Source organism: Cottoperca gobio, chromosome 12 (assembly GCF_900634415.1).
Source record: "Cottoperca gobio chromosome 12, fCotGob3.1, whole genome shotgun sequence".
Taxonomy (NCBI): Eukaryota; Metazoa; Chordata; class Actinopteri; order Perciformes; family Bovichtidae; genus Cottoperca; species Cottoperca gobio.
Window position 1 is genome coordinate 11738638 of NC_041366.1, and position 15014 is coordinate 11753651.

At 39.6% G+C, this 15014-nt stretch overlaps 1 protein-coding gene across 2 annotated transcripts; it reads left to right on the plus strand.

Annotated features, from left to right (window-relative positions):
* The first annotated feature begins 927 nt into the window (after window positions 1-927).
* On the plus strand, window positions 928-14758 carry lhx6a (LIM homeobox 6a). 2 transcript variants are annotated; one of them, XR_003833148.1, is made up of 9 exons: window positions 928-1080; window positions 1943-2014; window positions 2272-2454; window positions 4510-4631; window positions 11418-11638; window positions 11996-12096; window positions 12356-12451; window positions 12768-12922; window positions 13041-14758. XR_003833148.1 is itself a non-coding variant. In XM_029444005.1 (9 exons), exons 1-9 carry the CDS (start codon window positions 1003-1005, stop codon window positions 13118-13120), a joined length of 1128 nt encoding a protein of 375 aa, XP_029299865.1. In that variant the 5' UTR covers window positions 933-1002; the 3' UTR covers window positions 13121-14758. The 2 variants fall into 2 exon arrangements, 1 of the variants encoding a protein (XP_029299865.1); XM_029444005.1 differs by having other exon boundaries at window positions 933-1080; window positions 12748-12922.
* Window positions 14759-15014: the final 256 nt, after the last annotated feature.

Sequence of the window (15014 nt, forward strand, 5' to 3'; positions counted from 1 at the left end):
TATTTTAAATTAATGTAATAACGAAAACATGTTTTAATATATAAAATTAACACTTAAATCATACGGATAGTGGGCATTTAATTACACCATTGTAATTAATTAAAAATATATTATTTACACTGGAATCTGAATAAATGCATTATGATTATTTGCTTATGTATTTTAAGGCATTCTTATTTTTCTTTTTTTTAGTGATACTGTGACTGAATATATAAAGACGCTATGTATAAAATGTTCTATTTATATGCCTGAGTATGCAGGCTAAGTATTGCGTTAGAGCCTATACAGTCAGCTCTGGTTGTATATTTCCAGTAGCAAATAAATGGCAATTATATAAATAACTATAATTTACATTTTACAATTATTTTTTCTCCTTCTGGCAGCAGCTATAAATGTCTGAAATATCAAACATACACTAGCAGAGTTTGAGTAAGTTTCTGTCATAACTGTTCCAAAGTGTGTCCACCCTTCTCACGCATATGGAACTCTTTCTTCACCCTCCCCCTTCTTTAACTATAAGGCAGGCCAGAGCGCCGCACAAACTTTCACTACACACTCTTGTTGTCTGCGCTCCCGTCGACTTTGCAGCCCTGCAGTCTCCCCTGCACCTATGAAGCCTTGGAGTAAAAGCTGCCAGCCCCTCAATTTGATTCATTTCCTGTAGTCAGACTCCTTCCCAAAAGTGGAGAGAAGGGGGAAACGGGGAAAGGAAGAACTCTTTCTGTTCTAAATAAGGCTCTCTGAGGAGCAGCAAGCAACTCCTCGTCTCTGCATAGCTTCATAACGTCTGTAGTTTGTGTCAGTGGCAGTCAGATCGTCGTGCACAGCAGCATTTTAAAGAGCCAGAGAGAGCATTTCGCGTTAAAAACATAACAGTGCGCCAGTTACAGCTCGAACCCATGCACGGTACGGATGGTACATGGTTTTGACGCCCATCGCCGAGCCTTCTGATTCTACGCACCGAGTTTGGAGAACCTATACGCTGTGAGACTCCAGGGGTTCATGTACTGGAAAAATGAAGTTTTGTCCCCTCTTTCAGAGGGAAACAAGATTTTGTCCGAAGGAATTCCCACGAAGCAGGTATTAACACTTTGGATACGGCTGAGCTTCAACTTTATGCGTAAAAGGTTTAAACTGGAGAGGTACCCCACTTGTGCAGTGTGGGCCCTGTTTGGTTCAGACTGAATTAGCGTTTTATGTGATGACGTACAACTAGCGATATGTGGTATAACGGTGCCTCAATGTGAAATCATTTTTGATTTACCAAACAGTTTATCTTCTTTCTTGAACCCTCAATGGATCGGTCTGCTGTTGCAAAAGCGTGCAGTTTATTTGCAGCCCGCAGCATTGTGTGTGAGTTTTGTTTTGTCTCTCTGTGATGTCATAAGAATCACTGCTTGTGTACTGAGATCAGCTGCACGCGCCAGCCGCTGTGAAGAGGCACGCGCCTCTCTGTTATGAATAGCGTGATTTGCGGTCCGCGAGCCTCTCGAGCGCTGCCAATTCGCCTGAGAAGAATTGGATTTTAATTACAGCCATTAAAAATCAAATTTGCAATTCTTTGGGTGACCCGTTGCCTTTCTCTGATTGACAGTTGAAATTGACACTCCGGGTCCCTCTTATCCACAGCGTTTCAAGCTATTTGTAATTACAGGTAGTTTTTTCCCCCCCTCCACTCTTCGTGTCCTGGATTGCGAAGAAAATACTATTATTCTGAGAGGCACGGGTTAAGGGCAGGGAAAAATCAATCCAAATTGAAATAGCTTCATTAAATTGTGCCTTTTGTTGCGGGGGCCCTTTTAACAATTTTAACCGGGGTTTATTGTTAGGTCCACTTTATATAGGAGTAGCCTTGGAGAGCTGTGTGCAAATGTCTCCCGAGGATTTCCCAGAGACGGGGAAAATGATGAAGACTTGCCGTTTACTGAACGTTGTCTCATAGGTGATCTCCACCGAGCATCAGAGTACACCGGGAGCCTCGCGTTGCAGTGTGGACTCTAAACACGCGCCAATGGTGAGAGCTTTATTGCCTATTTATGCTTTGAAAATGTCTGGATTATTCAGTGCTTGTATTGCGCGCAGTAGTTGACCGTTTGGCCTGTGTGCATCCACTGCACGTGGAAATCTAGTTAGGATTCATACAAATATTGATTTTACATTTGTGAATTATGCGCGCATTGATATCGACTACATCATGAAACTGGCATCTGCAAAGTGGCACTGTGGGGATTATTCTGTGTGTTACTGAGCTGTGCTGATGCCCTCTTGCAGTCTCACTCGGACGGAGAATCCCAGCAGTCCAACATGGAGAGGGAGGACACTCGCTCGTCCCCCAGCACTCCGTCCACCCCCTCCGTGTGCTCGCCGATCTCCACCACCAGCTCGGTGCCGTCCACCGGGAAGAACATGTGCGCCAGCTGCGGCCAGGAGATCCTGGACAAATACTTACTGAAGGTGAGAGGACGACAACAAACCATTCGATTAAATCAGACTGATATTGCCCGTCTGGTCAGAGCAGAAATGATTTACTTCTAGGGGCGTCTTGTTTATTTATTTAGCCTTCTATTTTTCACGATTGCATTCACATTAAGAGCAAATAGCTTGTCGACACAAGACGAGCAGGAGAGAGTGAAGGAGGGTGCCATGTTGACCCGGGTCCTGTTTTGGATAGACCTGCTGTAGTTTTGTGCTCATGTACTGAATTTAACAGAAGGAATGTAAAAATTACACTAAATAAAAAGCAGGCACAAACACTGAAGAAGAGATAAATGTGTCACCCATAATATCGACCTAACGTATTAGTATATATGTAAAGGCCTCACATAAACACCTTATTATAACTCATGTTAATCTTATTTTATAGTTGTAAGATAAACGTACAAAATAAATAAACCCTTTGATACAACATCTAAATTTAACTGCTGTTATCTGCACCGTAACATTTTAGGAATCGAAGATAACACGGTGTTTGGGAGAGTGCAGATGCAACAGGGATGTTTTGATTTTTTTTTGTTCGCCCTTTACTTGTCGCGTGCGCCCGCGTGCTTCCAACCAAAACAGTGTTCACTCGCGCGCAAATGGGTGTGTTTGTCAGGAAGTGTGAGTTTACTTCTGTTGTTGTGTCGAAGTCCAGGACTATCAGGATATAATCTATATTACTCGCTTCAAACCTTATACAACTGAATAATAACTCACTTGTGAAAAAAATATTTATTTGTAAACAACTTTAAATAAATCATCATTGATAATTTATGAGCTCATATAATAACTTAAAATCACGTGTGTGCATCATGTATTTGGTCTACAATAATGGTATATATATATATATATATATATATATATATATATATATATATATATATATATATATATATATATATATATATATATATATATATATATATACATGCATATAAATATATATAAATATATATATATATGCATATATATATGTATATATATATGTATATGTATTTTTTTTATATATATATATTTATATATATATCTTGTGCCTTTATTTCTTTGTTCCATTACACACTGGTCGATGCTGTAAATAAATGTATGTAAATAAATCATTTTCTACTGATTTGAAAAGTCCTAAAATGGTTACAATAAATTATGCTGTCCATATCACATTTAATATAATAATAATATAATAATAAATGTATGTTCTAAAATGAACATGATTGCATTTAAATTAGAATTGTTGTAACAGCTTATTGTACAGGGCAGCCTTCATGATCTCTCTTGCCAAAAATAATTGGGCTAATCTTAGAAAATAATATTTTGAAACATTAAAACTGTAACGGTAACAGGCACCGAAATGATTTAAATGATTTTTCAGTCGTCATAACAGATTGGTCAGTTGTTTTCAACGCCTGACAATTATTTTATTGTTTTCTTAATTTTGCTAAAAGGCTATCATAATTGCTGTTGAACGAAACTATTTCATTCAGTGGCAGAAATGTTAGCAAGGGCTTAAGCAGGATGCTTTCAGTTCGATATTTCTCAATATTACGAATGCATGCATTTCAGCAGAATATATTAGTCTACTTTTCACTAATTACGAAATACAGTCATTTTTACAGGCTAATTGTTTATTATTATTATTTCCAAGCAAAACCCCAAGTTTTAATATTAGCTGCAAAAACATTGTGTTGCAATATCAGAAAACATAGGGTACAAGAAAGTACAATAGGATCTCTATAAAGTCAAGTTTGGCTCCACAGACTCTGCTTATGAATATTAAAATTATATATGATATAAATACCATCACTATAAACACATTATTGAACATCACTGTAAGATATGCAACTTTCCTTTAAAAAAGGTCGTACTATTTTCAAGGTAATACAATCTGGACGTATTATCACGTATTATCGCAGTAATGTTGAGGATTTCTTTTTGTCATAAACAATACTATAACTCAGCACTATAGACACCCTGTAAGCTGTTAATGCAGTGATCTATCATCAGTGTGTGTTTGACATGGATGTTGTCTCTTTGCAGGTGAACAACCTGATCTGGCACGTGCGCTGTCTGGAGTGTTCTGTCTGCAGGACGTCGCTACGTCAGCACAGCAGCTGCTACATCAAAAACAAAGAGATCTTCTGTAAAATGGATTATTTCAGGTAGGGTAAGTTTATGACCGTGTTTTCAAAATACAACGTCTACTCCACTCTGCCAACACAGGCCTCTCTCTCTCTCTCTCTCTCTCTCTCTCTCTCTCTCGCTCTCTCTCTCTCTCTCTCTCTCTCTCTCTCTCTCTCTCTCTTATACACACACTTTTCCTTTGAGATGGATGCGGGTTACCTCATGTGTTCTTCAAAGACCTTTTCAAAAACGTTTCAAAGTCTGTAACACAATAAAAGTGTAGCTGAAAGATCCACAATTTTGTTTTGGCTATCCAAAACACAACATTTCCAGTAGCGACAAAAAGAAAAAAATATCTGGCCTACCAGAATAAAAGTTGGAACATTTCTGTGCTTTATCTTATAACGCATAAAAGGGAGTTATAAATCACCTTGACCACCTTTCATCAACTTCCAGGCCCTCACGCTCAGATCTGATTTTAACATTTTACATTAGACTATTTTAGTGATTCTTTTTCCGGTAGTCACATCAGACTTGCACTACATTTTCCAATGTTTTGAACCCACACCATCATCAGCACACGTCTTTCATTTATCAACACACAGTTAATGCACCACCTGCCATGAAGCGCGCGGTGGTACTTTATCACCTCGAGAGGAGCACGTGAAACAAACGGAAATCACCGGGAATGCCCGTTGTAGTGTGCAGCTATCTTAGACGGAGTTTAGTCGGTCTTTATAAGTGCAACGAACTCATTCAGTAGAGAGGGAATGCTATAGTGGGCATAGTCATTCATAAAATGTGAAAAAGAAGAATTTGCTCTCAAATTAAAACTGTGTTATGATAATAAAATATATCACATCCTTGCTATTAATTTTCCGAGATCCAAACAAAGCTAAATATAACAAAACAAAACCATAATAATACGATACATTCTGTCTTGTGGCCCAAATAAATAACAACACTATTTTACTATCACATGTGTTATACTCATATCATATTATGTTGTATACATTTGGCTCGACAATTTTCTAAATTTCCATGCAAGATTGGAAACACACACACACACACACACACACACACACACACACACACACACACACACACACACACACACACACACACACACACACACACACTGATGTGTGAAAATGCAGTGTTGATTTATTGTAATTTAGGGATGAATTTAATATCAGTTGCAGCAATTGTAAAACATACTGCAGCCTATTGTTTTGCATGCAGCAGAGGAGGAATAGGTTTTGGTTGACTGATGTTTTTTATTTACCTTTTTGACCATGCATGTGTGGATTCTATTTGTGCCTGTGTGAATCTTTGTGTGTGTGTGTGTGGTATCTAAGGTCAAATGGGGTTCACACCAGCAACATCATATAGTACAATTCTGTGTTGTAGCCTGAAGCTGGTGGATATATTGTATAGACACGCATGCATTGTGCACATCAGTGTGTGTGTGTGTGTGTGTGTGTGTGTGTGTGTGTGTGTGTGTGTGTGTGTGTGTGTGTGTGTCTGTGTCTGTGTCTGTGTGTGCACATGTGTGCCTGCTTGGAGCTGAGAGTGAGCTTTGGTGTTTGTCCGATCGAAACCTGACACCAAGCCACTGCTCTGAGGTTTATAATCACCAGCAATTAGTTGTCCTCCATCCTAGACCCTCAGGCCTCCAGACCAGCAATTACACCGCCCCGAGTGCCTGGTCAGCATGTTTCTGTTCTGAATATGTCTCCTATCCAAACTAAAAAAACACACACTCTAAAAAAGATATGTGCATACACCTAAATATGAAATATGAAAATATGAAACATTTACATATTAGCAAGGATGCACTGTACACATTGCCTCCTTTCACAACTCTAAAGAACGTGCACACACACACTTGCACACTTGCACAACCACACACACATAAACATACACTGAGATCTCTGTTTGTTTATGCATGTCCAGCAGCTGCCAATCATTTAGCTAATTCTTTACACAAAATGGAGATTTTTGTGTTTGCTCTGCCACATAATAATATTTGACCTGACCCGTCTCCATTTAAATGCTGCTTCACCATTTACTCCTCTCACCCTCAACACTGCTCTCTGGACTCTGAGCTAGTATTTAAAATATGTCAGAGCATTAGAAAATGATAATGAGTGGTACAGATGTGGCTGTCACTGGTCACATGTTGGCTACTCATCAGATAAATGCTGCACTGTAATTATATGCAATACAGTAATTGTGTTTAAAACACATGCCTGAATATAGAAGCAATAGTTGTTAATCCACCAGGAATTTCCAAATGATTACTGTATATTAAAGACACACTACAGATTATGTATGCAGCAGTGCATACATAGTGTGACACTGTCCATATAGATTTTGACACAGTGAGAAACTATTTGGTTGAAAGACCAGACAGTATTATTATGCTATAAAATTTGCAGGGACTACAACACTGAACCAAAACGCATTGAGTGCACTTCCGCTAACTCAAGCTATCTGCTATGTAGAGTGATTCTAAAGATAGCAATGACAAGCAAAGTGATAATACATCGGATATCGATATACTGAAGGTCAAACTGTTAGACATTTTGCAAATCTCAATATGGTTACAATCTCTGGTGAAATCCTCATTTGCATAATATTATTTGGAGGTTTAGATTACATTTCCTTGGTTACACTGGAAAACAAGAAATTATTTATAGAATCTTGCAGGGTTGGGGTCTGTACAATGGTTACCGCTGTAAATGTAAACTGTAATCTGGGTTTAGGCCAGATTTAAACTAGGCTAAACACCACTGTTAGTCCAGATCCTCTGGGCTGGTTTCAAACCTCTGGAGATATTTCCTCATCTGTGTCAGCCTCTCATCTGGCTTTGGACTGACAGCTGCTTTAATGGGGCGTAATAGCAGGAAATCAGAGTGGGTTTCCCTCCACATACGTGTGTGTGTGTGTGTGTGTGTGTGTGTGTGTGTATGGGGAGGGGGGGGGGAAGGTGGTGTGTGTATGTCAGGATAGGGGGCGCAGGACAGAGTCCAAGCTGTGCCTCTCAAACCCATGTCAGGCCTCAGGGGCTAACTCACACACACACACACACACACACACACACACACACACACACACACACACACACACACACACACACACGCAAACCATTTCTTTATCAGCCTCCTCTGACCCCCCTCGTCTCTCTTAGCTGCACCCCTCCCTCGCTCCGTAGAAACATCACCCTTGTCCGTGAGCTGCAGGCCACACAGGAAGTTGCATTGCTGCACTAATCAGGGGCACCCTTGGATACTGACAGCGTAACCAGAGTCCATGTATGTAGGGGACTTTGTGGACGAGATGTGTGCATGTGTCTCTTTCATGCGTGTGTGTGTGTGTGTGTGTGTGTGTGTGTGTGTGTGTGTGTGTGTGTGTGTGTTGGAATGACAACTATTCATCAACCCACCTCTAGTTAGCTGATTAGGTCTCCATAGCAACAAAGACAAGTAACCGGTATACAGAGCGAGTGATTTGATATTATAATAAGACATCTGTCACACAATGCTACACTTTTTAAATAAAAGCCAAAGCAATGAAATAGATTCTTCATTTTGTAAAGCACATTACAAAGAAAACAGTTACAGCAGTCTCGAAGAATTGAGAATAAAAAAAGGTCAAGGTTTCTGTTGTGCAGGGTTAATATGTTAAAGCCGGATAATATGTTGAGTCTGTTAAAAGATTTTGTCCGTACAGTATTTAGATCATTTACCCATCTTAGATTCCCATGCAAAGGCCTTACACAAAACCTTGCGTCGTGAAACCACACAGTCGAGCAAGAACTCTCTCAGGACAAATTTAATAGAGATTAGAGTATTCTCACAGCACATCAGAAATAATCCAAAAAACGTGTACCTCCTCAAGCCACTCTTTCAGCAGCAGGTGAATTACTGTTTAAAAAAAAAAGAATAAGTAAAGATTAGACGAAAGAAGGGGAGCAAATAGGAGAAGTCTGGGGCAAAAGAGAGTTTTGTGGTGTAGGATTTACCCTCTTGTGAGTGATACAGGGGGGGCTGCGAGGATTGACATCACTCCAAAAATAAACACCACGTTTTTGGTTCAAAGACAAAACGAGATACAAGAAAAAAGACGGGGTAGAGGGAGGGAGGAGATGAAGATGGAGGAGGAGGAGGAGGAGGAGGGGGTTAAAACAAGGGATGATTTGCAGCTTTTCTGGGTTCTGTCTCGGAGCATGAAACTGACAAGCTGTCATGCTCGATTAGTCGCAATGTTCCACAATGTTTTTCTCTTTTACTGTAGAAACAACCTGGAATTCTCCATAACAATCTGATATGATACGCACACAGTAAGTAAGCCATGGAGTCGATTTGTCTCCGGAATGGCTTTATTGGGTTATAAGAGTTGTTTTGGTTAAGTTGCACATATCTGTGACGACTTAAGCTCTCTGTAAGTGCTAGGCTAGCTAATTTTATTTCAAGGTCACCACAAAGACTTGTGGTTTTACTGCTTTTAATGCTGAAATAAATGTGTTTGTTATGAAGAATGCCAGGACCGGTAGATGCTCTTTTTGTATTTTGGACATTGTTGTGTTACTCGACAGTAATAATAAAAACCCAGAAGTCAGAGAGACAGATGCAGAATGAGACGGCTAAGAGGCAGATCCTCAAACAGTGGGTGTTTAATGATGACCTATAAATATTCTCTACCACACTACATGCAGAAAAATGAAACTTCTGTCCAACAAGCTCATATACATGATGAGGGGTACGAGTTTGTGAGATGTCAGGGCTATAGTATGCTTTCATCCCAGATAGAGTGGACTTGAGTGCACTGATACGCTGCCAAACCCACTCACTTGGCAACTCTCGTGCTCTCCGTCCCCCGGCTCTCTCTCTGCCATCGACGCTCTTTACTTTGCTATTTCCCTCAGCCACTTACTTCCTCTCTCCATGTCTATTCTTTTCATCCTGCCCTCACCCGTTCTTGCCTACTTCATACCTTTCAAGGATTGACAGCTCTTTGAATTTGCCTCATGTTGTGCTTGTATGAGTTTTCTCTTTATCACTGCTCTTTATGTTCTGCTGTAATTAGACAGAGCAAAGAAGAAATAGCGACATGTATTAGTTAGAATGTGGAGTGAGCCATCAGCTCTTAATATCTGTGTCAATGCCTGTTTTGAAGATATGGAAATGTTTCTAATTTGAGCTAAAGCCAGTTCACCGCGATGCTTCTTGCCCCCAGATTTACCCTTGAGGCAGCACTTTCTGTCAGGCTGCTTACAAATGCCTCCTTCACCAGAATTGGCAGCTGCTGACCCTAACAATGGCTCTTAACCTAACTATAACCATCTCAAACGTAAAGCGTTTTATACCCATTAAACCCACAATGTGCTCTTTAAATGAGGAGCTTAATGTCTTTTCATTCTGGTGTAAAACAGGAAATTAGTATTATATTTCAGTTGCATTAAAGTGGAGTTTTTTTGAATGCTCGTCATTGCCAGCTGCTCAGTGAACTATATCTCAGTTAAAGGAGAAGGCTGGTGATATTCTTTCATAAGTATTGTCTGTGTAGCTTGATAAATCTTATTCCTAAAACTATTGCAAAAATACATTAATGAGATAATATTTCACTAAGTGACATGACATGATGAACATGGGCATTGTAGTTTATTTAGAGTCAGTTCTACGCCGTCCTGCTGCTGTAAATACTCGCTAAAACACCAAATGTGTATTACTCCGCAGCTAAAAATAGTCCCTATCAAATGTATGCGTAACTCTTGCTGTATAATGGTTACAAAACATTACAGTGCCCTGTAATATTACTATCTAGCCTTTTAAAAAATTGGCTTTATATATTTGTGAACCAAATTACATCTTTAGTGGGATTTTGCCACACACAGGGTAGGGAAGTCAACAACATTGTGAGACCGACTAATGCATACTTATCTCTTACTGAAAGATTATGAATGTTAGGCTACTGAAATCTATGTTTACTTTGTCTCTGTGCGTACACTCTTTCACCATTTCCCTCATTATGTCCTCAATCCTATTTTAATATTTCAAATGACAATGAGTATATTTATTTTAGACATTAATATCTTGTTTTGAGCTCATCAATAATTGTCTTGAAGCATTTGCTGACTTAACAAATGTATGTTCCCTAACCCGTTTCCTGCCTAGACTTTCTCTTTCCATAATTTTCTGTCCATTTATCTTTCATCCACCCACCCATTCAGAACAGTAAGTCAGGTGGTTTAGGTTTATATGCCGCCTGACCTCACTGTTGCTATCAGTTACAGCGGGGCGATCTAGAGTGATGTCATCCAAGCCTTTCTTCATCTTCCACTGTGTAAAACCACCCTGGTTTGTTCCCTGGTGTGTGTGTGTGTGTCTGTGTTTGTGTGTGTGCGAGTGTACATGTCAGGGCCTTCATGCATCAGCCAGGAAATTGCAGGTGTTGGTTTGTTTGCATTCAAGGCTCAGCTTGCAGCCGCAGTCAGGAGTCTTTTCTGAAGGCCACATCCTCCTCCAAGGTTTCTTCCTTAAACCCTTCCAGCTCTGCCAAAACTCCAAGTTTAAAAACACTTATTTTCAACTTCAGCTCTCTCAACATATTCTCAAAGAAAAGGATGTCTCTGCATGTTTAATTTATTATGTTTAACAATGTGTGTACTATCTGGGAATGGCCTCAAGATTAGATTTAAAAGATCATTTACCGCCGCAATTTTCTCTAACGAAATGTTGCTTTTACCCCATCAATGAATCACTTAATCCTCATTCTGTTTCTCCTCCTCTGCCTCTGCTCTCTTTTTCTCTCCCTCACAGTAGGTTTGGTACTAAGTGTGCCCGCTGTGGGCGGCAGATATACGCCAGCGACTGGGTGCGGCGTGCAAGAGGAAACGCATTCCACTTGGCATGTTTTGCTTGCTACTCGTGTAAGAGGCAGTTGTCCACGGGAGAGGAGTTTGGCTTGGTGGAGGACAAGGTCCTGTGTAGGATCCACTACGACACCATGGTGGAGAACCTCAAACGAGCGGCGGAGAGTGGTGAGTCGTGGTTCTGGCAAATTTACTGTAATGGTTCTCTGTGGCTGTCCAGATATTTGCTCAAGAGTCCTCCCAAAACTGAGGTTATGTGAATTTATAAGCAAAATAATGACTGTATGATTCGGCTTTGTACAATTATTATTCCTTATATCATTGGTGATTTAATATGTCTGGCCTGCTTCTCAGTGGTCATGTTACAAGAGCTTAACAACCTCAAATTTGTGTCCCAGCTGAGGAAAAAAAGTCCCTTTATGATTTAGTGTCCAAGTCCTCAAATTCATCTCCTGGGACTAATTTTAAAATTGTTAATCAACACATTTGTCTGTCTTCTCACATGTCTGCGGTTGTGTTTTTTAGGCAATGGTATCACATTAGAAGGAGCTGTTCCAACAGAGCAAGACAGTCAGCCCAAACCGGCCAAAAGGGCACGGACATCGTTTACTGCAGAACAGCTACAGGTTGGACACACACACACACACACACACACACACACACACACACACACACACACACACACACACACACACACACACACACACACACACACCAATCCCAGCCTAAAACCAACGTGTTTCTAATGTAATTTGCAGCTTAATTTGTAAATGTGGAGCAGTCTCAAATGTCTTTTAACTCTAAATCCATGTAATGGATGTAATGTAATGATCGGATTTCAGCAGTTTTTTCTATTTCATGCTAATGTTTTGTCTCCATATGCAGATCATGCAGGCTCAGTTTGCCCAGGACAACAATCCAGATGCTCAGACGCTACAGAAACTAGCCGACATGACAGGCCTCAGCAGGAGAGTTATACAGGTCAGTACACAGAAATCTACTTTCTTCTAGTGCTAATGAATCCATTTATGTTATGAAACTGTTTTTATTTAAATAGCTTAATTCATCAACATTGAATCACCTACAACTTGATCCAGCCATATAATGAATATAATAAGAAAATGTCCGATTATGTTAACTGCCAATATATTATCATAAAATGTTCAGGTTTTTTGTCTTTCATTTATGAGTCCTAAAAACATACTTTTTAAATAAATCTAAGTATTTGATTTTAAGAATATAGCTACATGATGTCTGGTTACATTGCGTCTTCATAGGTGTGGTTTCAAAACTGCAGAGCAAGACACAAAAAGCACACGCCCCATCACAGTGGGGCTCCCCCAGGCCATCTCCAGTCCAGGATACCCTCGTCCCTGCCCGATGAGTTACATTACTCCCCCTTTGGCAGTCCTGAGCGGGCGCGCATGGTGGCCCTTCACGGGTATATCGACAGTGAGTTGCAATTTACTTTTGTGCAGTATACAGGCATATAAACCTTTTTAGCTTTTGTTAGATTTTTTAGGTATTTTTACCATTTATTTTAAAATATGTTTTTTTGTGTGCTCTTCAGGTCATCCCTTCTCCATGCTGACTTCTCAGAGTCTCCCTCACCAGGCCATGTCGCAGCCCCAGCTCCCCCTCAGTCGCTAGCACTCCACCACTATGACCCTCATGACCCCTAAACCTCCGGATCCTAACCTTTGATCTCCCATCACTGAAGTCTGCAGACCTGACCCGCAGGTCATGCGGTAGTCAGTTTGAAAGAAAAGACACATCTTACCGGAGCCCTGCCAACTCGGAAACATAAAAAGAAACGGAAAAACGAGGACAAACTAAGATACATCCGTCAGTATGTTTTTTTCTTTCTTTCTGAGGACAGGAATAACCCACCTGCAGCCACTGTGTCAAAAATGATTGTGAAGCATTTATCATTAGCAGGAACTCACTGACTGTATTTTACACCACCTAAAGGACCATTTTGCTTTACATGTACAGCATCCTCCACTCTATCCATCCGTCCTCTGACTTGAAGGAGGAAGGGAGTTTTTTAAAGGGATGAAACTGACCGAGGAGGCAGGAGTGAAGCCCCTTGAGTGCTGTCAGAATACTGAAGATAAACAAAGAGGGGAAAACTTAAGGGAGAACTGTCATGTCCCGGCACACACAGTAGACCACATTAGAGGTAAGACTCCTCACTTATTTCTCTCTGAGCAACTATGAAGGAAACCTAAATGTAAATTAAATAAGTTCACTGTTGAAATATTTTCTTTAGGTAAGACATAGGGACTTTATGACATCTCAAAAAACAGATACTTTCTACAATACATTTTTGGTCAATTTTTCCACTGAATTGAGGTGTAGAATTACATTTTTGTTATAGAATGAAAATATTGTGTGCCTTATCTTCTCCATTATTAAAAGAAACTTTACAGCAGCGAATCAGCTAATTACATTTCCAGCCTGTAATTTGTCTCTAAACAAAGATTTGGGTGTTTTTTAAATTGTATTATGTAAAACAAGATTTTAAATCTTCTATTAGTACAAAATCAGCATCTTGACTGTTTAACACAAAGGAAAACCACAAAGCACAATGTCTGGGCTTATGTGTTAAATTAAATTATGGCTGTAACATTAGAAGCTAACAGATTTTAGGCCGCCACAATCCTGTTACATTTCTTTAAACTGACATTGAAACAGAGGGAAGTCTGAGATGAGCTAGTCAAACTACACAATCCTACAAAATCTGTTACAATTTACATATTTTCATATTTCCAAACATGTGTATTGTCACTAATTTATAATTTCTAAGGTTACTGTTCAACCTTTGTGTGTGTGTGTCTTTCGCACAAAGAGGGACAAGGAGTTTTGGTGTATTGGTACAATATGGACAATATGAAACAGACTGGGCTTGTACATACTGTAAGATGTGTGTGTGTGTGTGTGTGTGTGTGTGTGTGTGTATGTGTGTGTGTGTGTGTGTGTGTGTGTGTGTGCGTGTGTGTGTGTGTGTGTGTATGTCTGTGTGTGTGTGTGTGTATTGGCAGGGGTAGAGAGTGTGCATCTGTATTTTAGTGCCATGGCCATTGTGTGAAGAACAGGATCCAACAAGACCTCAATGTCCTTGTATTTATTGAGATGGTAAATCCCTGTAAAGCACTTTTTTCCCTCTGAAATTGTTTTGTTTTGTTAAAAAACATGAAATGAAATTAAACAAAAAAGTTTATTTGATAGACTGTGCATCATAAATGTTTTGTGTACTAAAATGCAATAAAATAGAATGTGATATTTTGGTGGTTTTGGATTATTTGTGAGGATAAATGAATGAAGCAATATTCCACTTTTATTTTCCAAAACAACATGTGTTGCACAAAGCAAAGGAAAGTTGGCATGAAGATTGAAGTAGGCTCAACTGAATAGGATTTTTCAAATGGCAACGTAGAAATAAAATAAATAAATATCAAGTAATTGTATGTTCTAAGTTATTTGTAATTATGCAGGATGTATATGCTCCTATTTTGTGGATAGTTGTGTATATCCGTGTGTG

What these genes read in the sequence shown, in the direction of transcription:
- lhx6a (XM_029444005.1), top strand. Translation starts at nt 1,003, where the DNA reads ATGTACTGGAAAAATGAAGTTTTGTCCCCTCTTTCAGAGGGAAACAAG. An exon ending in ACTCTAAACACGCGCCAATG is followed by an intron (nt 2,015 to 2,271) that starts GTGAGAGCTTTA and finishes GCCCTCTTGCAG; the next exon opens with TCTCACTCGGACGGAGAATC. An exon ending in TCAGCAGGAGAGTTATACAG is followed by an intron (nt 12,452 to 12,747) that starts GTCAGTACACAG and finishes GCGTCTTCATAG; the next exon opens with GTGTGGTTTCAAAACTGCAG.